The sequence below is a fragment of the Spermophilus citellus genome (genome assembly GCF_964194105.1).
Source record: "Spermophilus citellus genome assembly, chromosome: 6".
Taxonomy (NCBI): domain Eukaryota; kingdom Metazoa; phylum Chordata; class Mammalia; order Rodentia; family Sciuridae; genus Spermophilus; species Spermophilus citellus.
This window is the reverse complement of record NC_138187.1, coordinates 96,835,021-96,860,704: the sequence shown is the minus strand read 5'-3', so window position 1 is coordinate 96,860,704 and position 25,684 is coordinate 96,835,021. Positions and strand designations below refer to the sequence as shown.

At 41.2% G+C, this 25,684-nt stretch overlaps 1 protein-coding gene across 1 annotated transcript in view; it reads left to right on the top strand.

Annotated features, from left to right (window-relative positions):
* The window catches only part of RYR2 (ryanodine receptor 2), a 610,498-nt gene that overhangs the window by 573,372 nt on the left and 11,442 nt on the right, over nucleotides 1-25,684 (top strand). The window contains exons 90-100 of the mRNA XM_081299889.1: nucleotides 1,173-2,470; nucleotides 3,706-3,773; nucleotides 5,423-5,570; nucleotides 8,598-8,684; nucleotides 9,266-9,487; nucleotides 10,926-11,056; nucleotides 12,332-12,374; nucleotides 14,248-14,381; nucleotides 17,373-17,433; nucleotides 21,051-21,197; nucleotides 23,280-23,414. Coding sequence (XP_081156015.1) covers nucleotides 1,173-2,470; nucleotides 3,706-3,773; nucleotides 5,423-5,570; nucleotides 8,598-8,684; nucleotides 9,266-9,487; nucleotides 10,926-11,056; nucleotides 12,332-12,374; nucleotides 14,248-14,381; nucleotides 17,373-17,433; nucleotides 21,051-21,197; nucleotides 23,280-23,414 — 2,474 coding nt within the window. The remainder of the gene's footprint in view (nucleotides 1-1,172; nucleotides 2,471-3,705; nucleotides 3,774-5,422; nucleotides 5,571-8,597; nucleotides 8,685-9,265; nucleotides 9,488-10,925; nucleotides 11,057-12,331; nucleotides 12,375-14,247; nucleotides 14,382-17,372; nucleotides 17,434-21,050; nucleotides 21,198-23,279; nucleotides 23,415-25,684) is intronic.

Here is a 25,684-nt window from a genome sequence, read left to right as displayed (position 1 = left end):
CTCTCTCTGTCTGCCAGGCATGGAACAACTCCACTTTGGTAAGCTCAGGAAATTGTCCAGCCTGTGCTAGGAGTTCAAAGATGCAGTGTTTCTTAAAACCCCATGATTGGCAGCAGCAGGAGCAGTTTTTCACTCTCCAAACACAGGCTCCGTTCATGACTGAATTTTGGTTTAAAATACTAGTAAGTGAAGCAGCAGCAATAAATTGAAACTAATCTCTCATAATATGCTGATACTGGCTTGGTGCTTACCTAATCCTAATGACAGGCCTAAGAGTTTGATAGTATTCTACCCAGGCTTTACCAAGGAGGACACAAAGGTGCCAAGAGACTAGCTCTCTGGGCTTGTGGAGCCTGGAACTGTTCCATCACTGTGGCTCTAGGTCTTAGCCATCCCTTGTTCACTGCTGCACAGATAGACTACACAGACCTCTCCCCAGGCACGTTTTCTACTACTTGTGTTTTGTCATATGACATGTAACACATTCTGTCCAAGGGATGAAAGCAGACTGTGATTCTATAATGCAGAATAGTATCTAATTTTCTCAAGGTTATCAGTAACCTGCTCTTTTCTAACTATAAGCACTGTGGACCATGAAGAGTGGGAGGAAAGTATTACCATTGGGAATCAGAAAGGGCATAGAATTTGCCATCAGAGGATCCAAAGTCCTGACACTAAGTCTTATGGTCATGTCATGAAGGGCACATTAATTTGGCCTTGCTAAACCTCAGTTACCTCATCTGTAGAATAAGGATTAGTAAAAAGTTCCTGCCTTACAGAAAGAAGAGCATCCAGTCAGACATTGTCTTTGATAGTGATTTTCAACCCTAAAGGACTGAATCAATGTTCATTTTTATTATTAATATGAGACTAGATTTCAGTTTGGGGCTGTTTGGTTCATTTTTTTTTAATCTGACACCTGTTTATTTGATTAATTTGAGGAGGCAAAAGTCAACTGTTATTAAACTATTTTACATATTTCCCTAATTACTTTGTGAATGTGGTTTTATGTGTGTGCAAGAATAATCTTCAATCATTTACTGAGACTCATCCACTGGGAGATGATCAGAGACTCCCTCCCTCCAGGTGTTATAACTATGTTGCCATTCCCTCTACAGGTACGTGTTTTGTCAAGAATGTTCATTTTGCAAACACAATTGCTTTCCCACCAGGTAACGTGGTGAATGGGACCATCGGCAAGCAGATGGTGGACATGCTGGTGGAATCTTCCAACAACGTGGAGATGATTCTCAAGTTTTTCGACATGTTTCTCAAACTGAAGGACTTGACATCCTCGGACACATTTAAGGAGTATGACCCTGATGGTAAAGGTGTCATTTCCAAGAGGGACTTCCACAAAGCTATGGAGAGCCACAAGCACTACACCCAGTCGGAAACGGAGTTTCTTCTGTCTTGCGCAGAGACTGATGAAAACGAGACGCTGGATTACGAGGAGTTTGTCAAACGGTTCCACGAGCCGGCCAAGGACATCGGCTTCAATGTCGCCGTCCTCCTGACCAACCTCTCCGAGCACATGCCCAACGACACGCGGCTGCAGACCTTCCTGGAGCTGGCAGAAAGCGTGCTCAACTACTTCCAGCCCTTCCTGGGCCGCATCGAGATCATGGGCAGTGCCAAGCGCATCGAGAGGGTGTACTTCGAGATCAGCGAGTCGAGCCGCACCCAGTGGGAGAAGCCGCAGGTCAAGGAGTCCAAGAGGCAGTTCATATTTGACGTGGTCAACGAGGGAGGGGAAAAGGAGAAGATGGAGCTGTTCGTCAACTTCTGTGAGGACACCATCTTCGAGATGCAGCTGGCAGCCCAGATCTCCGAGTCGGACCTGAATGAGCGCTCAGCCAATAAGGAGGACAGTGAGAAGGACAGGCCAGAGGAGCAGGGCCCCCGAATGGGCTTCTTTTCCATCCTGACGGTCAGGTCGGCCCTGTTGGCGCTCAGATACAATGTGCTGAGCCTGATGCGCATGCTCAGTCTCAAGAGCCTCAAGAAGCAGATGAAGAAGGTGAAGAAGATGACGGTGAGGGACATGGTCACTGCTTTCTTCTCCTCCTACTGCAGTGTCTTCCTGACACTGCTGCACTTCGTGGCCAGCGTCTGCAGAGGCTTCTTCCGCATCGTCTGTAGCCTGCTGCTCGGAGGAAGCCTCGTGGAAGGGGCCAAAAAAATCAAAGTCGCAGAGCTTCTGGCCAACATGCCGGACCCTACTCAGGACGAGGTGCGAGGAGACGGAGAGGAGGGGGAGAGGAAGCCCCTGGAGGCCGCCCTGCCCTCTGAGGATCTGACAGACTTGAAGGAGCTGACGGAGGAAAGCGACCTTCTCTCAGACATCTTTGGCCTGGATCTGAAGCGAGAAGGAGGGCAGTACAAGCTCATTCCTCACAACCCCAATGCCGGCCTCGGGGACCTGTTGAGCAGCCCCGTCCCCCTCCCTGAGGTGCAAGAGAAGTTTCAGGTACTTTATCTCTGTGTTATGGCCACTCTTTCTCTGACCTCAGGTGGGTACAACAAATGACCCTTATGCCAGGTTTCCTGCTAGAGATAGAGCCGAGTTGAACATCTGACTTGAATCTCCCAGGAAGAAATGGCGTTTTGGTAGCAGAGCTAGCCCCTTTAAGATTCCTTACAAATTATTTTAATCCCCTTTAACCATTAAGGTTGAGTGTATACCCTGGTTACATTAGTCCATTGAGCCCCCGTCTGTCCAGGACTTCAACAGCACTGAGTCTGACAATATTGGGGTCATAGGAGGGTGTTGCTTTCAAATGGCCTTCAGCATAGTCTTCACAGAGATGGAACTAACATGCATTAAGTGACTAGAAAGTACTGACTGTTAAATAGGGTAGTCAGGGGGCTGTATGGGTTGCATATGTTAAATAATGCACACACCAGAGTGGCTTAAAGTAGATTGGTGATAATTAAGAGGTGGGGATTAATGGGCACAGTGGCACACGCATACAATCTCAGTGGCTCGAAAGGCTGTGACAGGAGGATCACAAGTTCAAAGTCAGCCTCAGCAATGGTGAAGTGCTAAGCAATTCAGTGAGATCCTGTCTCTAAATAAAATACAAAATAGGGCTAGGGATGGCTCAGTGGTCAAGTGCCCTGAGTTCAATCCCTGGTACCTTCCTGCCTCCACAAAAAAAGAGGTGGGGATTATATTGGTCTTGAAGAATGAGTAAGATTTGAGTAGATGGATAAGGTAAAAAGAATATTTCTAGCTGGGTGCAGTGGCACATGCTGGTAATCCCAGTGACTAGGGAGGCTAAGTCAGGAGGATCTCAAGTTCAGGCTAGCCTTAGCAACTTAGCAAGGTCCTAAATAACCTAGCAAGACCCTGTCTCAAAAACATAAAAAGGGCTGGGGATGTGGCTCAGTAATATAGTACCTTTGGATTCAAAATACACACACACACACACACACACACACACACACACACACACACACACAATATTTCTGAAATGAGAAAAGAGAGTAGAAGGAAGCCCAGAAAGTTCATACTGTGTGCAGAGGGAGAAGTGTGTAAACCACCAGAATACAAGGCATGTGTGGACCTGTTATCTCAGTGTAAGGAAGAGGGTGTTCTGTGTTGGATATCGTTTGGATGTGGTCACCTGGCCTCAAGCCCCATAACTGTATTCACAGGTGATGTTCAATCCTGCTTTTCTTTTCTCAATTGATTTATTCTAGGAACAGAAGGCAAAAGAAGAAGAAAAGGAAGAGAAGGAAGAGACCAAATCCGAACCTGAAAAGGCCGAGTATGTATAGTCCCTGTATGTTCCTTTGTTTCAGAAAGTCTCTTTCTTATCCTCCCTGTATGGGAGCTGTCATGGAGAATCTGACCCTGCAGAGGAGCTGTGTGACCAAATCTACCGTCTCAGCCGTGAGGTTGTGACTGTGAGGACTTGGGTTCTTTGCAGGCATCAGGGTAGAGCCTAGCAGGATTGCCATTCCATCTTCCTCTGCTCCATGAGGATTCCATTTATGTGATTCTCTCTCAGCACTAGGCTCTAGAGAGTCTGTGAACACTTCCTCCATGACTGGTTGATTAATTTCAGTCTTTAAGCTCACACACGTCATTCTGTGCTTTTAGAGAAGGGAGGAAATAAACATTCCAGATGGGTTTCATTGAATCCTGTGGAGGGTAATCCTCAGCGGATAGTCCCAGGTCCACAGCATGAGACACACCCTGGGGAATTTGTTAAGAACACGGGTTCCTGGGCCTCACCCTAGAGACTGACTCCCAGGGCTGGTATGGAGCCTTGGAACCTGCATTTTCAGCAACACCTGGCACTGGGAGCACACCTATGAATGCAGCACCAGGAAACAAACAGCTGGATGCAGCAGTGAGGTGCATAGCCCCCTCTTAACACTGGCTGTGTGTCAGCAGTCAAAGCCTCCAGCTGTCCCCAACTTCCTGTCGTCTCCTGTGTGCAATTTGAAAAACTCGGGAAAGAATTATAGTTTTTAGACACCTATATTGCCACTGTTCTCACATTAGCATCTTATTTTTCTTCTCTCTCTTGTTATTTTCTCTGGACCCTTCTTATTGCATATTCTCCGTAGTTAACACTCTTCATTGTTGTGGATCTGACACTGTTGGATCGGCTGGACAGATGGACTCCTAACTGACTGCCAGAGTGAAATGTGGGCCTGTGTAACCACATGGCAGGCATTTCCATGGGAGCTCTTTACCTAATGTTAAGCTGCTGTTAGGTGTGCCTCATGCGCATCAAGGAGAGCTTACACACACATGCATGTATCAAGTACTGTGGTTCACTTTCAGGAAGGATTGATATCATTGCAGCTAAAAAATGTTTAAGTCCTAAAATTTCAGTCCTTCTAATTCCATTATTGTCTGAAATTATATAATCGTATATGAACAATTTATATTAAAATTAATATATTTTACTTAATAAAATTAGTTAAATAAAATTAAAATAGTATATCAGTACATTGATATACTTTATACATGTGAACAACCAAATGCACAGACCTCTGATTTTAATTTTTAAAGACTAAATTTAAAAAGTTGAACATTAAAATCATAATTTAAAAATAAGCTACATTGGAAGTAAAAGCAAAAAGAAGTTTTAATTTGTTACTCTATTTTTCAATTAAATGTCTTTATTGCACCATGAGAATCTGCTATATATGGATATGAAGACCCTTTAAGCCTGAAAAAATGTCCTCTAGATTGAACTTCACCAAATTTGTATGGGGGCCTGTGATCAGCAGGAAATCCTGCCCTGACTCTAAACCCCAAAATATTATCCTTCATTGAAAGAGAAATTAGTTTTCAGAAGTGATCCTATGATCTTAAGTATCTGCTCACTTGTGTATTGTTTTAGGCTACCAGTTTAGTCCTTTTCTGAATAGCTTCTCTTTCACTCACCTGTTCTCACAGGGGAGAAGATGGAGAGAAAGAGGAGAAAACCAAAGAAGAAAAGGGCAAACAGAAGCTCAGGCAGCTTCACACACATAGATACGGAGAACCCGAAGTTCCCGAGTCAGCATTCTGGAAGAAGATCATAGCCTATCAACAGAAGCTTCTAGTAAGATGTGAAGAATGGATATTTTTTAACTGATTTATTATGAGAACTTACTAGTTCATGTTCAGTTAGTATTCACTGAACTTCCTTGGGGGTTTGTCAGGGAATAACCATTCATTCCTGCAAATACAGTCTCCCCAGTATCTGCAGAGCTTGCTTGCAGGACCCCCATCCCTATAGCTGCTTAAGTCCTCTGTGTGACAGGATGCAGTACGTGCTCTTAGCCTGTGCACATTCTCCTGTAGACTTTAAAGCATCTCTAGACTACTTATAATTCTTAACACAATGTAAAGCCTATGGGAAAGTTTTATACTGTATTGTTATGTTAGAAAATGTCTGTACATGTTTAACAGAGAGGCAACTTTTTCCTATATATTTTTTGTTCATGATTGATTGAATTCATGAAACCACATGAATGACTGACTGTGTGTTTTATCTAGCCATTTTATGTGTTTATTTTTTACAGTGAATGCCTTTGGTCCACTGCTCCCTGTTAAGCCTATAGCCCCCATAGATATTCACACCACTAGAGACCCTCTGGCTTGGTGACCACAGCACAGTGTTCTCAGTGTCTTCCCACCAAGACTCAATTGAGGGCAGCCAGTATATAGATTCTGAGGCCCTATCATTGATTAGGGCCTCCTAAGTTATAAGTAATTCCAAGTGAAGTTCCAGAACTGGACTAGTCCATATTTCTATAAAATCACAATTTTATTTAAAATTATAAATCTAATTATAAAATTAAAAATCTAATTATAAAAATATTAATGAGCTTTCCATTGAGGATAACCCTAAATTATTCTTTGAATACAACAAATAAAATAAAAATGGAGAAGACAGTTCTTTATGTAGGGACATACACATATTGAAGAAGTAGTCTCCAACTTATACTTTTCCCATACTGTTTATTACAAAGTTCATTTGAACACAGATGTTTTCTAGATAACTCTGGATAATTAATTGTTAAGTTGATATACTATTGTGGTTGCCATCGCAGCAGGTACAGCTCTATTATAGATGGTTTAGAGGTGGAATGGTCTCCACTGGACCCTACGGGAGGCCGGGACGATGTTTAACTGCACTGAATAAACCAGGCAGTTGAGGTATTCCTTCTCTCTTTCTGTCTCAGGAGTCACGTATTCTCTTGTCTCTGTACAGCTTCTCTGTTTTCCTGATCTCTTTTCAGTTGATGTTCTTGCTCAGCAGTCTGCATGCATAAGACTAAACACAGCCACATGAGGCCACCATAGGTCCCCTCTCTTCCGAGTCTTTGTGACCATCCTGCTCAAACAGCCAGCATTAGCTAACTCAGTCTCTGTGACGTAGTTCCACCTTCCAAGGAGAACCAGTGCACCTGGCCCAGTTTGATGGCCAATCATGGTCCACTATACTGTGGCAGTAAAGATGGTGTTCCTGTGGGGAACTGACTCCAACAGAGATGGAGTGCACACACAGGGGATTTTGAGAGGTGTGATTACTTTGCTCTGGCTTCATGCTGCCCCTGGCGTAGCTACATATGGCCCCCACTTAATATTAAACAAATACTTGACTTCCACATAGCCTATTCCCTTAAACTCGTATCTTCTAGGTTGTATTGTTTGTTTTCCAAATCAGTAAGGCTTACCAGCCTTTTTCTTAGTTGCTCAGGTCCCCAAATTCAGAAGATGTCATCTTCAAGTCTCTCTCACCTCATGTACAGTCTTCCTCCCAAATACATCCAGAACCTGCCCAGTTCTTACCATGACCATGGCCACCACCAAAGTGAAGCCACCTCATCAATATCACTCTTTATGCAGTCCTATGAGAACTTCCTAACTGCTCCCCTTGCTTCAACCCCTGCCCCATTACTACCTATCATCCTCAGCATCTGGAGTGATTCTAAGCACAACAGGATTGCACAAAGACTTCCTTGAAGCCCCTCATGGCATCTCATCCCATATGGAATAAAATAGTCATTGGAACAATAATAAGGAACAATAATAAGGCTCCTACTAGTAATCTTATCATTTTAATAACTATGTATATATTGTATATAATAGAATTTAAGCTGGACATAATAGTTTACTCCTTAATCCCAGCAACTAGGGAGACTGAAGGAGGATTGCAAGTTGAAACCAGTCTCAGTAAGGTAGGGAGGCCCTAAGCAACTCACCAAGACCCTGTCTCAAAATTTAAAAAATAATACAAAGGGCTGGAGGTGTTGTTCAGTGGTAAGCACCCCTGGGTTCAATCCTTGGTACCAATAAATAAATAAACAAACAAAATCAACAACTGTCTTTCCTTATATTATAATTGTGATCCTCAAAGTACACTTATGAAGCAGCTTTTTCTATTATTCTTAACATCACAGATGAGAAAACTGTTGCCCTGGCAAGGTTTAAGTTACTGGTCCACATTCCAGTGGTATGGACAGGCTTCATATCCAGGCATTGTGGTCCCAGGGTCATGGATTGGTTCAGATGTCATGAACCACTGCATTTTAATCTTACATCAGTAAGTAGCCTTCAGTACCCAGACTCCTGCTGGCCTGACCCTGTATACTCCTGCCTCCATCTGGTCTGTTCTCACATGCGTCCTTCACACTTTCCCCAAACCCACCACCACCGCCCTTCACTCACAGCCACCCTTGCTGCTCCTGTCTCTGACACATTCTTCCTCATGTGCATTCAGGGCTGTGCTCCAGGTGCCTCCTGAGATAAACCCTTCCTGACCAGCTGTTCCAAATCCCATCCCCTCCCTAATCCCTTAACTGGATATATTTTTCCTCATAGCATTTAGCATTCCCTGACACTGTCTTATTTGGCATTGTGCTCCTTCATTCTCTCCATGGTGACAATACTCACTCCTACACTGTGTTTCTACAGCACCAAGAATGGTATTCAACCCATAGTGTTGGTCTAGGGCAAATGAAGGAAGGCTTTCTGTAAATTGTCTGCGGGTTTGGATTAAATGAGCGAATACATTATTTAAGTGGTCTGTAGATTCCAGGTCTCTCGATTCAGTGATATTTTATAACTTTTTCACCCTCAGAACTATTTTGCACGCAACTTCTACAACATGAGAATGCTGGCCTTGTTTGTCGCGTTTGCCATCAATTTCATCTTGCTCTTTTACAAGGTAAGCACAATTGGGGTTTTAATGACCAATATGAGAGCACAAACAGACCGAATGAGTGTACAAATTTCACAGGTCCACTAGTGCACATACCTAATCCTATTCCAAATGAGAGAGGAAAGGGAGCCAAGGCCCATCACTGTGCCCAGGAAGGCAGCATAGATTTGTGCCTTGGAGTAGAGAAGTGTCTCAGTGGGCGTCAACTGAAACAGCATTTGATTTAGCAGGAGGTTTATACCTGGGGGTCCCAGGGTCATTTGGGTGAATACCTACTTATTACTGCAGCTGGCTGTGGCATGAGCTGTGTTAAAGCAAATTATTTTGGGTAATTGTGAAATCAGACATCTAATTATTTTCTATTTGCATTGGAGCCTTATAGCTCTTGGTTGGGTTAGAATGGACTTCATATTTGTTGCTTGCCTTTGGTGTTGGAAAGCTCTCCTGTTAGTCTTTGCTCTTAGTCTTTCCACTGTGCAGTGTCTATACATCCACTGTTTGCTAGCCAGGCTGTGTCTGCCTTGGGTCTGGCTGGCAAGGCCTCCTTCCATGCAACAGACTCACTCTGTATACTTGGTTCGAATCAGGTCTCCACTTCCTCTGTGGCTGAAGGGAAGGAGCTGCCCACTCGAAGCTCCAGTGAAAATGCAAAAGTCACCACCAGCCTGGACAGCAGCTCACACAGGATCACCGCAGTCCACTACGTGCTGGAGGAGAGCAGCGGCTACATGGAGCCCACGCTGCGCATCCTCGCCATCCTCCACACGGTCATCTCTTTCTTCTGTATCATTGGATATTACTGCCTGAAGGTAACACAGCAAGGCACAGGACCTGGGTGTGTGCCTGTCTGTGTGCCTATCTGCATGTGCATGTTGGAGACTGGAATTCTGCAGAAGCCATTTCTGAGGTGGAGATTACGAAGTTCATTTGGGAATGTGATGGGCATCCTCACCTGTGGGCAGGGCAAGACAGGATGGAGCTGAGAGGAAGGTTGGTCTATGGTGCAGACATGGCCAGGTGAAGTCATGGGAATCCATTTCTGAGGCTAGGATGCTCCTGCAGGGGTGTCTGGGCCTGGGGCTTGGGAGCCTGGTCTTTCTGTATCTGCACTGACCAGCCGTTAGTTGCATGCTGTCTGGAAAGGGCATGTCTTCTTGCAGCTTTCTTTTACCTGTTAAGAATTACTCATGTGATGGATAGTTTTACCTACTGCAGGAGCCCATACAAATAAGCCCACCCACCCACTGTGTCTCATGGTAGGGCTCCAATTCATTAGAACTCCTGCAGATATCCATGAGACATTTTTATTGTTCTGTTACTAGATAAATATCCTTTGTTATCTTTGGTAGAAATGCTTTTTTGTGTCACTTCACTCAGAAAATAACATGGCTTTATCCCTAAAGCCTTGCCAAGGGAGTAATGAGATGTGGTGAATAGATTTCAAGGTAGTCTTTGAGTGTTCAGGGCTACCTGTTCACAGCTGGTCATCGTTTCTCGGCGAGACCCTTGTTACTACAGTGCCTTCATTTCACTGTCCTTTGCCTCTGGTTATACTGCTTCCAGAAGACTTTTGAAAAACCAGGGCTCAGGATAACAGATTAGAGCATAGAGAATCTGTTCAGTAAATTGTCTTTCCTTTTTCCCCCTTGTTGTATGGAGCTGCATATTCTTTGAGTACTTCCAGAACATCTGCATTACTCCTGTATCTGTGCCTGCATAAGGTTTGTCCACAGGAGACTATCAGTAGATCCTGGAGACATCTTGAAAAACTGACAAAAGATTTTTGCTGATGCTGAAATTAACATTTATCTCTAGATAGCATGTAGACATGTTGAGTGTGGAATTATTAAAGAGATTTATTATAAAACTCTGCAATTGTCAACATACATTTTAGAACATTAATATGGTTGTTTAATTCTTTTGCATTCATTCACATATATATATATATGAAAATTTTGGCCTAGTCACCTTTTTCTCTTTAGACTGGTGCCATCAGTACAAGTATCTATGAACCCCTGTGTACTTAAAACACATGAATCTTTAAAATATCTATTCTATCTTGTTTTTCCCAAAACTTTCTAGATGTTTCTTTGTACCTAAAAGTAACTGATTCAATTTTATTCCATTTTTACCTTCCTGAAAGTCCATGGGAAATATTTTTTCCAAAAGCTGTTTTGCAAAGATAGGGACCACAGGAGATGCCAGTAAATCTAAGCTAATTTTACCATGTTTATTTTTCCTCTGTAGGTCCCATTAGTTATTTTTAAACGAGAAAAGGAAGTAGCACGAAAATTGGAATTTGATGGGCTTTATATTACAGAGCAGCCTTCAGAAGATGATATTAAAGGCCAGTGGGATAGACTTGTAATCAACACACAGTAAGTAAAGAATTTTAAGAGACAGCTCTGTGCTTAGAAAATTTAAGACATAACAACATTTTCCTGCAGTTCATATAGATTTGTTAAAAGTTTAGCACAAGTGAATGGTAGTTATATATTCAGCCAAGAAAATAAAAAGTAAGTGCATCAGCCTCCCAATGAATGCCCTCTGTGTTCCCAGTTCTTAATCAGAAAGAGCTCTGAGGCTATTTCTGCAGCACTGATGGAACTTCACATCCATTACCTGGTATCCAGGGAAGTGTGTGGTAGGTAGGTATAACCTGCAGTGCAGAGCTATCTCACCCAAAAGCTGAGAAGCAGAAAATGTGCATTAAGAAAAGAGGAGTCTCACTGAAGCACAAACACTAAATTTCACACTTTTACTATATCTGAGTTATAAACTTTCCGTTGGTACCACCAGGGAGCTTTAGATAAACCCGGCTCGGTGTTATGAGAAGATGTAAAATGTGAGACAGAAGAACAAGGACCTCTCTATTCATTGGTTATTTAGTCTTATGAAGTCAAACCCAAATGACTAGTGGCTGCTTGAGGTATATATCCACTGCAATGTGATTTTCCACCAAAAAAAGTCTTAGTAACAATACTTTTTGAGTAGTTCATACTCAAGAGTGAAATACATTATTTATTAAGACTAGTTTTGCTTATTGTTCCAGAGCTACAATGTGCAGTAGGTTCTGAATTTTCCAGTGGGAATGATTTATTTGTGCATTTTATGTGCTTGCTCTGAATGTTAAATGTTTTCTTTAGCAAATCTGCCCCTTAATACTAACTCTGATCGTTGGTCCCTTTTAGTAAACTCTGTCAGTCAAGGTGCAATGCCAAAGTCAGAGTTGAGTGCTGGGCTTAATGTTTCTTTGATGGTAACTGGTAGGAAAAACACCTTTTTACTTCATAGGACGAAACAATGACTGCTTTGATCCAAATGCTTTGATTTTTAAAGAGAACTGACAATAGTCAATGTATTTATATGTTATAAACAAATGATAAATATATTACTTATTAATAAATATGATTATATTATCCTCTGTTAACATATCAACCCATAATCTTTTTGATGTGATTTGTCTGCACATATGCTTATATATTAATACTCAAAATAATATTGACAGTTCTGGTGATAAAGAAAATAAAATGGTAACCTAGATCATTATACTTTCATGTGCAAGAATTATGTTTACATATTGTTCATTTCAAATGATATGCTATTATTTATTGTTTAAAATGTATTTAACTTTTATGATTTTATGTTTTTAGGTCATTTCCCAACAACTACTGGGATAAATTTGTTAAAAGAAAGGTAATACTCTTTAGAAAGAATACATTCTCTGCTTTTTTATAAGTGCAAATCAGATTTGAATTTGATGTTGTTTATATTTAGAATGAGATATTGAGGTGAGTTATATCTGCCTGGTAATATTATTTCAAAGTGGCATTCGAATGGAATATGAACTTTTAGAATAGCACATGAGAAATATGGACTCTGCAGCTCCAATATAAATAGACTTTGCTTCATCCACTCATCCCTAGACTCAGCTGAATCAATGTGTAAAGTCCATAATAGTACCAAGATTTGGTAAGAATTTTCTCTGAAATTGTCTGGAAGAGCCAAGTTGACTAGGAACTTTTTTTTCCACTCTTGTGGACTTTTTTTTAAAAAAATTATTTGTTATACATGATGACAGAATGCAGTTCTCAATATAGAGTACAATTTTTCAAGACGCTGATTGTAACCAAAGTATTTTCACACAATTTGTGTCTTATACATGTACTTACGGTAATGATGTCTAACTCATTCCACCATCATTCCTAGCCCCTTGCCTCCTCTCTCCCCTTCCCTCCTCTTTGCCCTATCTAGAGTTCCTCCATCCACCCAGGTCCGATGGGCCAGTTCTTAGCACTGTGAGGATAATGCAAACCAAGTTGTTTTAATTATCCAAATGGCACACATTCTTAGACTTCTTAGCTACCACTGTTCTTTTATGTATTCATTCAGTTCATTGTACCCATTTAGAAAAGTCCATTTTTAAATTTCTGCAACCCTTCCTTTTCATTTCTATTTCTTTCTCCATCTGCTCTAAGTGCTCCCCTTGTTCCCAATCCCCTTCCCTCTTCTTGCTTCGTCTGCTTCTCCTGCACACCTCTTCCCCTGCTTCTTGGCTCCTCTTTGCCTCTTTGTTCCCATGAGGTCTCCTCTTGCCTTTCTTTCATGGCGTTCCCCATTCCCTCCCTCTTCACTGTTGTGTGGGACTCTTGTGCATGGCACACGAACTTCAGGCTGGGGTACTCTATTACATACAGAGCTGGGCGTCCTGGGCTCTAGGGTGAGCTGTGAGTCATGTCCAAGTGCAAATCTCAAAACAAGGAATGGGAAAGCCAGGCAGTGGTGGTGCAGGAGACATGGCCCGGAAGCTGAGGGAATGTTGGGTAAATGCACACAGCATCTGTCCTAGGTGAACATTTACACAGGAGAGGAGAGCAGAGGGACAGTGACAAGCTTGCAGGTCTGCGAGTTACTGAAGGATGGCTGCATCAGGACACTGAGGGGGGCCAGGTGGGAAGGGGACTTTGGTTAGAGTGGAGTGGCTGAAATGGAGACTATGATGTCCATTCTTGTGGCATCAGGGGTCCATGCAGAGGACCTTTGGCTGGGAGTAAGGCTCTGTCTGGATGCTGCTGGCCCCATCCCTTGCTAAAGTTAGCAGCCTCAGGCACATTATGTTAAGTTTGGTAAGAAAGTTTCTTTATCTGCAAAATAGGATGCTGAAAAGAAGCATTTTTCATATTATAAAGTATAAAACTTATTGTGACAGTTACATGGAATGAGGCAAATTCCTGCCACAAAGTATGAATTTGAAGATTGCTTTCCTTATATTACCTTCTGCTGACCCTTTTTCTCTAGTCCACCATCTTCCTTTGGTGGGCCTCCTTCTCTGGAATGAGACCTCTTGTTCCTCAGTTATTACTTACAATGCTCTAGGTTTGCTTAGACCTTTAGCAAAGTGGTCAGAAAGAGAGCTGTAGACTAGGTTTTGTGTGGTCTTCAAAACATGGAAAATACAGAGGAAGTGTAAAAATAATGAAATATTTACACACACACACACACACACACACACACACATTGGTGTTACTTAATGGTTTTAGCCAATAAAGTGCTTCTTCTCTGACTCTAGGTTATGGATAAATATGGCGAGTTCTATGGTCGAGACAGGATCAGCGAGTTACTAGGAATGGACAAGGCTGCATTGGACTTCAGTGATGCCAGAGAGAAGAAGAAGCCAAAGAAAGACAGCTCCTTGTCAGCCGTGTGAGTGCAGCTTCTGCTCTGTCTGCAGGTGGGAGGTTGTCAGGAGGAGCATGGTGCCTTGGCCTCCGCTGACCCCTTCCCTCAGCCTCAGAAGAGCAGGCTGAGGAGGAGAACAGGGTGCACGTGGGGTCCACTTTCATGCTCCTGCTATGTGGAGCTCTGGAATGATTGGATATTTTTCTATTCAATTTTTAAAAAATATTTTTTAGCTGTAGATGGACACACAACTTTATTATCTTTTTATGTGGTGCTGAGGATTGAACCCAGGGCCTCACACATGCTAGGGGAGCGCTCTACCACTGAGCCACAACCACAGCTCTTCTATTAAATTTTGAAAATGCCTTTTTTTCTTATTTGGAAAAACAGAATATTCAAGTTCTTAACTTAAATTGTTTTTTTCTAATGTTAATTGCCCTTTAAGTCAAACATATGCAAAAGCATGTTTAGCTGTTTTCTGATGTTTATTTGAAAATTAGTTGATTATCCTGATTTTAAAACAGAGACTACGTAGAAACAGAGACTATTTTAAATTTTTATTTAAAAATTTCAAAGTTCATATCTTTTTATTGTAATTATTGTATCTTTTAAAATAGCAAAGCATTAGTATGCCAAAAACACAACATTATCATACTATTATTTGGAAATCTTACTTCAAAATGAAGGATTATTTGTGTAGTATTCTCATGGAATAATAATATAACTAGAAGTTATATGCCAGTTGAATTGAATTTCCCCAACTGAATCAATCAATCAATCTCTCTCATTCTCACTCACACACAAATATATGCGGTGTACGTATATCTATTTATTTAGCAAATTTATCAACTGAATTTCTGGAATGGAAGCAAAGCACAAATGCTTTTAAAATGTCACCTCTTATTGTCTCCATTTAACAATATTTTTTGGGAAAAGCCACATCAATTGTTTGTGTGTATGTGTGTATGTGTATGCGCAGGAGCTTTGGTTGAACCCAGGGCTCCGCCACTAAGCCATGCCCTAGCCCAGCCTTCCTTTTGTGTGTATTTATTGTCTCAGTCAATTATGGAAGTGATGAATGCTTTGAAAACAAATATTTATGGTTCTGTAAGGAAATATTATTTTGTCTCAGATAAATATTTCAGCTAGCATTAAAAAGATTTTGCCTGACCTAGTTCATTGGTTGTGTGCTTTTTATGTTAAAAAAAAAAAAGTGACCTCAGTTGAAAAGTGATTAGACAAGCAACCAAGTATCAGAAACTGTGCACTTAGATCCAGAATATTAGATAGGTTTTTTAGGAGGACAAATGTGGCATTTAAAGACATGTCACTGTATATAAAATGAAAGACAGGCCCTTGGGAACTGAGGCCTTTGTGTTAGATTGTCATCTACAGCAAGGCCCCACCTTCTAGCTGTAGTTTACTGTGAACCGAGACCTGTGCCCAGGGAAGGCCTAGCCTGCTTGGCCTGGGTCAGCTTTGGTGCCTCCCTAGGGTGGGGTCACATGGCTGCTGGAGTTAGTACAAAAGGGGGATCCTGCGCCACAGTGGGGAGAGGTGCTTAGTGATAGTGACAGTAACTCGCCATCAGTGTGACAGGGGTGGGGGGAAATACCAACCAGAAAAGAATTTTTAAATGAAGTCAGAAATATTATGCAAAATTCAGACATCCTGATAGAAACCTTGATTTTGCTTTAGATGGCTTTCATGGAAAATAACTGTGCTCCTCCAGATTTCCCCATTGTTTTTGTTCCAGCTCTTCTTTTTTTTTTTATTTAAGAGAAATTATTATTATATGGAAACCTATTGTGAATATTTACAGAACATTTTTTTTTAAATATTTTTTAGTTGCAGTTGGACACAGTATCTTTTAAATACTTTTTTAAAAGGCTCCTGTAATAATAAAATTAACTGTGATTCAAAGATAACTTTATTTCCTTAAAAAAATATGCTGGGCTAAGGTAAATAAAACCTTCACTCTTAAAAGAAAAAATCTTGTATATCTTTGAGCAACTGCTTGTCATCACATAGTAAGGTTGCCTAAGTAGAGGAAGTGAAGATTTCAATGTTAAGTCTAGAGAGGCTCTTCGTAAAGTAGCACTGCCCGTTACACTATGTTGGACCCTTTCACATCCTAACATGTCACTGGGACTGGGAGACTGAAAGGCTGACAAAGTTATCAAAAATTCTAGCACATAAATCGGTGACAAGACTAAAAAATATGAGAAAAAAACAAGCATATCTCATTATGTATTTTGATCTGCAAAGATTATGGATATTTATGCCCAGACTTATTAATTTGAAATGTATTCATTGAGAGACAGTTAATGTGTGAGAAGCTGTGCTGGGTGCCAGGAGTTCACAGACCAGTGAGAGGCACCCTCACAGGCAGGCTACCGCAGCCCTCTCCTTCAGCACCCAGGAGACACTGGCAACCAAAGAGGGACCTCGCTCCTGCCTGAGTGGAAACAGAGAAGGCAAGGTTAGCAAAAACAAAAGGAAATAACAGCAAAAACCTCATTTCATTTACAAAATAAATTCAGCTGTGAAATAAGGGTATAACAAGTATGTAAGTTTTTATTATTTGAACCAAAAAAATCACTGTTGGAATGCAATTATGAATGAATAATGGAGGTTAGTAAGGAAACTTTTAAAGTACACACATTGGTTAATTGAGTACAGTTTTCAGGAATAAATGTCATATATATAATAAGGTTAGCTTATATTTAATGAAGGAAAGGAAAAGTGAAGAAGAAAAGCTATTTGTGAGTAGCAGAAGGTGAGGTGGTGCTGTTTTGTTTTGCTTTCCAAGATCCCACTAAAGAAATATCCCAGGACAGGGGTGTCCTAGGAGCAGGTCTCTGCTCTTCTCCCTGCACCTGTGTGGGTAGCACCAGCTCCCAGGGGGGCTGCTAGGCTTCCTGAGGAGGACACTGCAGGCCCCTCTGCCTCTGTGCTTCCTTAGGGCCTTTGATTAATATTTACCTACACGTTCTTCTCTCTTTGTCTTTCCAGACTGAATTCCATTGATGTGAAGTATCAGATGTGGAAATTGGGAGTTGTTTTTACTGACAACGTAAGTGCGTGTTATCACCCAACAGCTGAGTCTGGGATTTCTGCAGAGGGAAGGACAGTTGTTTAAGGCATTTATTCAAATATCAGTGTGTTTAATACAGACCATATTTGAGAGATCCACAGCCCATCTCTCCTTCTGTTTCTTCCCAAAGCTGAAAGGTTAAAGGGTAAAGATATTTACATAAGGAAAAGCAACTAAGATGCAACTCACATACATTTTATTTCAGGTTTTAGTGGAGCAGATGTACACTTCAAAGGTCATAGATCTTAATTTTTTAAAATTTTATTTTATTTTTTTAAATTTAAGTGTACTAAATTTAAACTTTCCCCAAACTAAGTACATTCAGTTATTGTGTTTCTTTTCTTGACTGATCCTTCTTTTATGATAGAATCTTTGGAAACTAGAGATAGAGCCCGAGTGTATATTCAAATGTAACAACAACAAAAAAATCACCTATTACTAAAAACCACCAGTTATCCCTAAGATTGTAGGGATTCTGACCATGGAAATGTACAGGGAAGTGTTCCCCTGGTGAGAAAACTCTTGGGTGTAACAGGCACCCTGTTTCCCACCCTCAGAATGCCCTGTAATCTCTCTAAGGATCTAATAATGTAGCTAATATATGTGCTATGTCTAGCTGATATGGCAGTGCCCTGAGATGACTCTGTTAGAACCTCATCAAGCTCCTGGGAATAGGAGAATTTATTTGCTGTGTAACTACAATGTTTCACCAAGCTCCTGTGTTTCTGGAGCTTCCTGCCTAACTGTAACTTCAGACAGTGGACTTTCTTGAGAACTGCACAAAGCTCCTAACATTACATATTGTAACTATGAAATGTTACTGCAGCATAAGCAACCTTACTGGTACCCTAAACCATGTGGTTATGTACTAATGACCTAATATAACCTATTGGTATAAATAAATGTGGCTGCCAAATGTGGACAAGGAGCCACTCTGAAACCTTCCCTGCCTCTGCACCTTGTCTCTCTGTCTCCCCTTTATTATTTTCTTACCCAAGATTTCATCCTTTAATTTTAGCACTGATTTTCAGGGTATATGTTGGTTCCTTCCTCCTATCTCAAGGCTGCTACACACTCCAAATTCTCCTTCCTCTCCTCATCCCTGCCTGACCCAGCCATGGCCCTGACTCTGGGTATCTCCTGAGAGCTCACAATCATGTCCTCTGAATATCTTCCAGAAATTCAACTGTTGAGGCTCCAGCCAGTCTTTTCCATTGCAGTAGCCAGTCCATCCTACCTTCTGCCCCCTAGGGACAGTCTAACAGGCCACAGTCCTGGCATAGCCCACTTTTGCCCAGGGGAGTCTGTCTACAAGATCCACCTTGCTATGGAGCTTTCTTGTCCTCTAGAGAATTTGGGCCTGGGTAGACAGTGGAGGAAGTCTAAAGAACCTCGAGATTTCAGCCTTCTGCAGCTTTGTGGCTTCTGTTTGGCCAATCACTTCTCCACTGTGCTTAGCCCTCAGTCATACAGTGTCTCTCTGAAATACAGCCTAGGGTGCCAGATGAAATCTAGGGTTGCCAGTGACATGTAATATAAGCAAAAAGAAATTATTTTTAGCACAATTATGTCCCAAATGCCACCTGGGATACACTTATACTAGAATTATTCTTTCTTTCTTGTTGAAATTTAACTGGCATCCCAGGTGTGGAATCCACACACAGTCTTGAATCTACTTGTCATTTACTTATATCTCCTTGATTATCTGATGCCCGAACCTGTTCTTTCTCCTCAACCTTTCCTAGATACCTCCATCTGAACGTCCATGGCAAATACATCATCTTCTCTCTCCACTTCTCCCACTCCCACAGTTTTCTCTGTTGGCATTTTTGCTCTTGTTATCACACTATAAATTATTAGCTTGGACTCTGCCTTTTCCTTTCCCTCCATTACCTGCCTCTGTCCATTTGCTTTGTCTCACCTTGTTCCCATCCCTGTCCTCTGTAATTCTCCCTCCCAGCCTTGCCAACTTGGCTGCTCCTCGTGACTCGCATAACCTCAGCTGGGAATTGTCCCATCATCTCCTGATTGAATGGCTCTACTTCTTACAATACTTTTAGACAAACTTACCTTAAATGAACTCATTTTACTTTTTTTTATAGATTGAGCCTAAAGATGCCTGCTTGTCAGGGATCTTGCTAGAATAAAATGAGAGACTGTGCATGCAGATGTGGACAATGACCAGCACTCAGCACATGCTCAGTAAATGTTCCTGAAATGCCACTTTCCACAAACACCATCCTGCTCATGATGCTCTGGTGGCTCCCAAAGCCTGTGAGACGTGCCCGGGTGCCTTACCTTGGCCTCTGGGCCTCCACTGCTTCTGCTTTTCCAGCCGGCTCTTCCCACACAGGAACCCAGTGCTCAACCCAATTCCTTTCTCAGGCTCACTCGTTGCGTAGCCTTATCTCAGCGTCCTTTAAAATGCCACCCTCTCTTCTTCCCCTTGACCTCTATCTAACTCCAGTCTCATGTTGCCCATGACATCTCCTGCACCACCTAATTCTCTTCCTTCTTTATTTTTCAAAGATTGAGATATGTTATGGTCATAACAAAGGTTTCTATCCCTTCCCAAAAGTTTTCCACTAGCAAAACCCGCCTTGTGCATAGTAAACACTAGTGAGAAAAGTTAAAGCAATCGCAGGATTTTTATTCTGCTTCATGCACTGTCCCTTAAACGTGTACATGTTCTAGTTTCATGAGTCGATTATCTACATTAATTATATTCCTGGAGAGTTTTACAATTTTTTTATATTATTATTGTTTTTTATTGTTTTTATGTATTTATTTCATACATGACAATAGTGGAATGCATTATATTCATTATTACCCATTCACGGCACAATTTTTCATAACTCTGCATATAAATATGTTCACACCAAATTATGCCATTATACATGAGCTCTAAGAATTATAATGCAAAAAAAATCTATAAGAGTTCTACATATATTATCCGTGGTGTTACTGGGTTAACCATAACCTTTGGTGACATCAGATAGTATTTTGTTTTTTTCCTAGACTTATTTGAGTTCATGTTAAACCAAGGTGCTTGGTTAACAAAACTCCTCATATAATCTCTCTTAACTAGTAGGTCTAAATAAACAATGATTTGTGTATGAATAAATAAAAAAGAAAGGGAGAAAAGGAAGAGGAAAACTTGGTTGGTTCTTGGGTTGATTGTAGAGCAGGGATTCTTAACCCCAGACAGTTTTGCCCCCAGGGGACATTCGGCAGTGTCACAACTATGTGGTGTTGGCATCTAGTTGGAGGCTGCTAAGCACCCCATAGTGCACAGGGCAGCCCCCTCAGCAAAGGGGGTCCAAGATAGCACTTGTACTGAGGTTGGGAAACCCTGTTATCAAGTTGTAAGTCAATGAATTGTTGTCCATGGGAGGATAAGTAAGAAAAGCCATTCAGTGACATTGAACCTTCCAGGACAAACTCAATAAAACACATGAAGAACTATTACAGTTGGCTAGGGTTATAAAATGATGGTCTGGGCAGGTGGAGTGATTTTAATAGGTGATGTCAGAATAGCGTTTGACTGTGGTACGTCTTCTGTCTTCTGATGTGCCTTTCCCTGTTTCTCTTACTAGTCCTTCCTCTACCTAGCCTGGTATATGACCATGTCTGTTCTTGGACACTATAACAACTTTTTTTTTGCTGCTCATCTTCTTGACATTGCTATGGGATTCAAGACCTTAAGAACCATCTTGTCATCAGTAACTCACAATGGCAAACAGGTAAAAGTTCATCCTTTTCTTCCCCGTGCAGAAAGTGAAAAAGCAACAAATAAAGTCAACAAAAATGCAATGAACCCTTGAATGACAATTTAGAGCTGCCCAGAACTGCATGCCAGCCTTGGCTTGATCAATTAGCTGTGTGACCTTGGGTGAATTAACAAACATTTCTAAATCTCAGCTCCCTTATTTCCTGGAATGAAAATAATGAAAGTACTTCCCTTATTGGATTTTTGTGAAAATTAAATAAAAACAAATAGGACCTAGAACAGCACATGTTCAGCACTGAGGAATTAGTTATTATTTGGCCCGTCATGCATCAGTCTCCCCATTGGATCCCAGATGGCACCCAGATGGGTCGCACCCTGACACACTGGTCGTATCAGTAATAGAACACGAGATGCTGTGGCTTAATGTACTGTGACGTGTTGAAACTGGGAATCTTATATACTTTTCTCTCCTTTTAAATTGAACAACAAAAAGGAATGTTTCATTCTTGACAAGATCATACTGGCTTTTGGAAGAAGCTGGTCTAGGTTCAGATAATCAGCTTATAGCAATCAGTTGTTCATGTGAAAACTTTCTGTTACTCTGAATCATGTTGCAGAAATGTGCATTCGTTGACTCATTTGCTATTTCTCAAGTGTCCATTGGGCGGAAACACATTCTCAGGTATTGGATTACAAGAGTCCTTTTCCAGAATCTTCTAACTCAGCACATTTTTAAACAATGTGTCCCTCCAAAATACCTGAACTGTGTCCACCGCAGCTTCCTTCATACATCCTTTGCTCTCTTGGCTCCTGCAGGTGGCTCTTACCCATGTCAGTCTGTGGTCTGAATGTGACTGTGGCATGCATGGCGATCATAGTGACAGGTCTGCTGTGCTCACTCGCCAGCCAGCACGTCTTCATGCCGAGCTCCCAGTGCAGGTTCAGAGCTGGGGATGCTCAGCCTATGATCTGTTTCTACACAAGATGTCTGCTGCCACTTTCAGACAATCTCTAAGGTTTTGGGTGTCCTTTTGAGTGTCAAATTTTCATTGGCAGAAATACAGAGAGCTTAATCGTCATAAGAGTTAAACTGTGCACAAATTTACTTCACTTATAGAAGTGAGTTAAGCCTTCTATCAGTGGAACATGAATTCTGGAGATAATTGTAAAACTGATTTTGTAGACAATAAATACACAGTTACAGTCAAGAATGAAGGGTTGTGTTATAATCAGAGAGAGGACAAATAAAGGTAATGTGTCTTAGTATATTTAGAATTTCTGTGATACAACTAGAAATACACTGCTACCAGGTTGGTAAGTCACATTTTCAACACTGTATGCATATCCCATTAAAGTTATCTATGTATGTAAACCATATAGTTGGGAATTAAAGATTATATAAAGCAGAAAGAAGGCCTTTTAAACTGTTGCACTTAATTAAACATTGAGGAAAACTAGCCTTCAGAATAGCTGTGGCCATTAGCCATGGAATTTTTCACATTGATCATTGGTTGGTGTTTACAAAGCGAGATTTCTTGGCTTTATTTTTGAAACATGTGCACCATGTATCCTTATCAGTGGTGTTCCCAGGTTTCAGAAGCAACACAACTTCCTGCTTAATTCTAGAATGTGGTGGAAAGAGAAAATAACTTGGAACCCCTTTTAGTATCATAAGAAAAATAAGATGGACTTTATTAGGAATGTGGATTATTTACAGAAATTCCATCTCATAAAAAGAGGGAAAGTATTTCATGAAGTTTCTTCTCCTGATATTTAGAGGATAGAGAAATTAACATTTTGAGCTGCTTATTGACAGTGTCGGCTCTCTCTGGACATGAAGCTAAGTTATATTCAGTTTCAACTCCAGCTGTCCTGGGCCTTTGTTAGCCAGGTAGGCAGGCAGGTTTTGCATAAGGTAGTGTTACCACCTGGTGAAGAGGATATGTGAACACATCTCCCCACGGGGGCTAAGAAAGGTGAGAAGGAAGAGGTAATGGGCAACATTAGCCTCTACTGGGCAAAGCCTGTGGGGTCCTCCCACCCAGATGTACAAGTCCTGTTTCTGATACATTTTCAATGTCATGTTGCTTTCCAGCTGGTATTAACTGTGGGATTATTGGCTGTTGTCGTATACCTATATACTGTGGTGGCATTCAATTTTTTCCGAAAATTCTACAATAAGAGTGAAGATGGTGATACACCAGATATGAAATGTGACGATATGCTAACGGTGAGTTCCTAAGCTTTGATCTAAATGAATGAAAAAGTTATCCAGCTGCTTCAATCTAATATATTCATGCTTTGTCAGTACAGAAGAAAAAATACTATACACAATAGAAAGTTGAAGGGCTCTTAGACAATCAGCGGTTTTCCCTTTCAGCAGAACATAAAGGACCACATCTGCTGCCCAGCTAGAAGTTAGTGGACTTGCTGAGTGACTTGGTTAGAGTTGGAGGGCAGTGCTGACCAGCTTAGCCTGTTGCTCTTATGATCCAGGACTGTAGCTAAAGTGGTTATTTCCTGGAGAACAATTTGAAGCAGTAGAAAAAAATGGCAAGTTTGGCAAATTACATGGGCAGACAATTTAGAGTGAAATAAATTCCGTGGGCTTGTAAATATGAAAAGATGCTAAATCTCTGTCACAATGAAAGAAATGCAAATTGAAACAACAAAAACTCACTTTTTATCCATTAAGCTTGAAAAGTTTTAAAGTTTGTCAGCCCTTACAGTTGGTGAATTGATGGGGAGCCTGCACTTTCATGAATCTTACTGAGAATTTGAATTGCTACAATAATTTTAGAAAAATTTTGAAGTACACATATCCTTTGACCTGTGGATATCAATGCTGGTGATTTACTGAATGGCTTATTTCCAAATATGCCCTTATATGTTAGTAGACCATTAGCTATTCTCACAAATTGGAGATAATCTAGATTATCAATAGAGTCCTGATTAAATAAGTATGTAAATTTATTAAGAGCCTGTACTACTTAAAAATGAGGGAACTCTTTGTATGCTGATATGGAAAGACATAGAGATTGCATTTAAGTGGCAGGAACAAAGCAAGACTCTGGGCATTACTGTGAGAGGATGCGCTGGGATTTGGACCACAGATCAGGGGAGAGGAAAAGATGTATGCTTGTCATTTTGTATACTTTATTTTCTTGAGTTATTTTTTTAACCAAATATATTATTTATTTTAGAAGTCTAAGACTGTTTTATCCCCAACACATTATAAAAGAGAGCTTAATTCAATTCTTCTCAATATTATAACCATCTATAGGGTGGATTTCCTGGCCAGGGGGAGAGGCAGGGCATACAGGAAGCTGAGGGGGATGACTAACAGGACCCTCTTAATTCTCCCAAATTTCACATCACTGTTTCCATCCTGAAGATGTTCTGTACATGACATTGTGGTGTCCATGTGTCAGTCACCTACTTAGACAACATGTCACAGTCATGGTCATTTATCCAAACTAGTTCCTGAAAAGTAAGAGAAATGGTGTCTCAGTTACAGGTTCATAACTTGAACTTGATTATTTATTAAGTACTTGCATGGGACTTAACACTAAGTAAGTAATGAACCAGGCATTGCCCAAAACCAGGGCCTCCTAACAATTATACTATAGGAGTGCTGTTATTATCCACCTTTACAGATGGGGAGACTGAGCTCCTGAGAGGTGGAACAAGTTGTCATAGGCCACATGGTTAGGAAGAGTCATTCTTCAGCCATTGTTCTGTGCCTGGGCTATTAATTGTTATTTTTGTGTCAGATATTTGTTGAGGATAAGGTCTGACTGAGCAAACACCATCCCTGCCCTCAGGAACTTGCATGATAACATCTTTGTAAATTCTGTTAAGCTCCTTTGTTTTCTAAGAAGATCTTCCAAGAAAAACGTGACCTAGAAATTCCAAAGTTTTGGAAAACCTTGTAGAGAACCTGATCTTTATACTGTGAACTGTGGGGGTGGTCTCAGATGGTGACATTGAGTGACAGTGTTAGGTAGGGGGATGATCTGCCACCCTGGTTCTCCTTTCCATGCCCGAGTAACCCTCGGCACCTCCCTGGTCTCCCCTGCTGTAGCACAGTCTCCACCACAATAAGCTGTCAACAAAGCATCCTTAGAGGACTACATTCTCACTGTGGTTCTCAGGATGTGATTCCCTTACTGCTGTTAATTTTGCTTAGGAAGATGATGGCCTTCACCTGCTTGCTTTTGCCCAGTTTCACAGGACACAAACACAGAAGCTGGAGCATTTGCCACTCTTTACCATGAAGAGGCACGTCTCTTGATGGTTTGAACAATAAACTTAGCTAGAGCTTGGTTCTTTTCTGTTAAAGGGATTTCTGGGAGTCTTTGGGACTGAGACTGTCTGAGCCCAGCTCTGGTGTAGGGTCTCACATCTCTGGGCATAGCAATTCGCTTACTTTGGACGGTGGAGAGTTTATGGACATCATAAGGCTATTTCAGATGTTTCCTTCCCACAGAGAAAATGCAT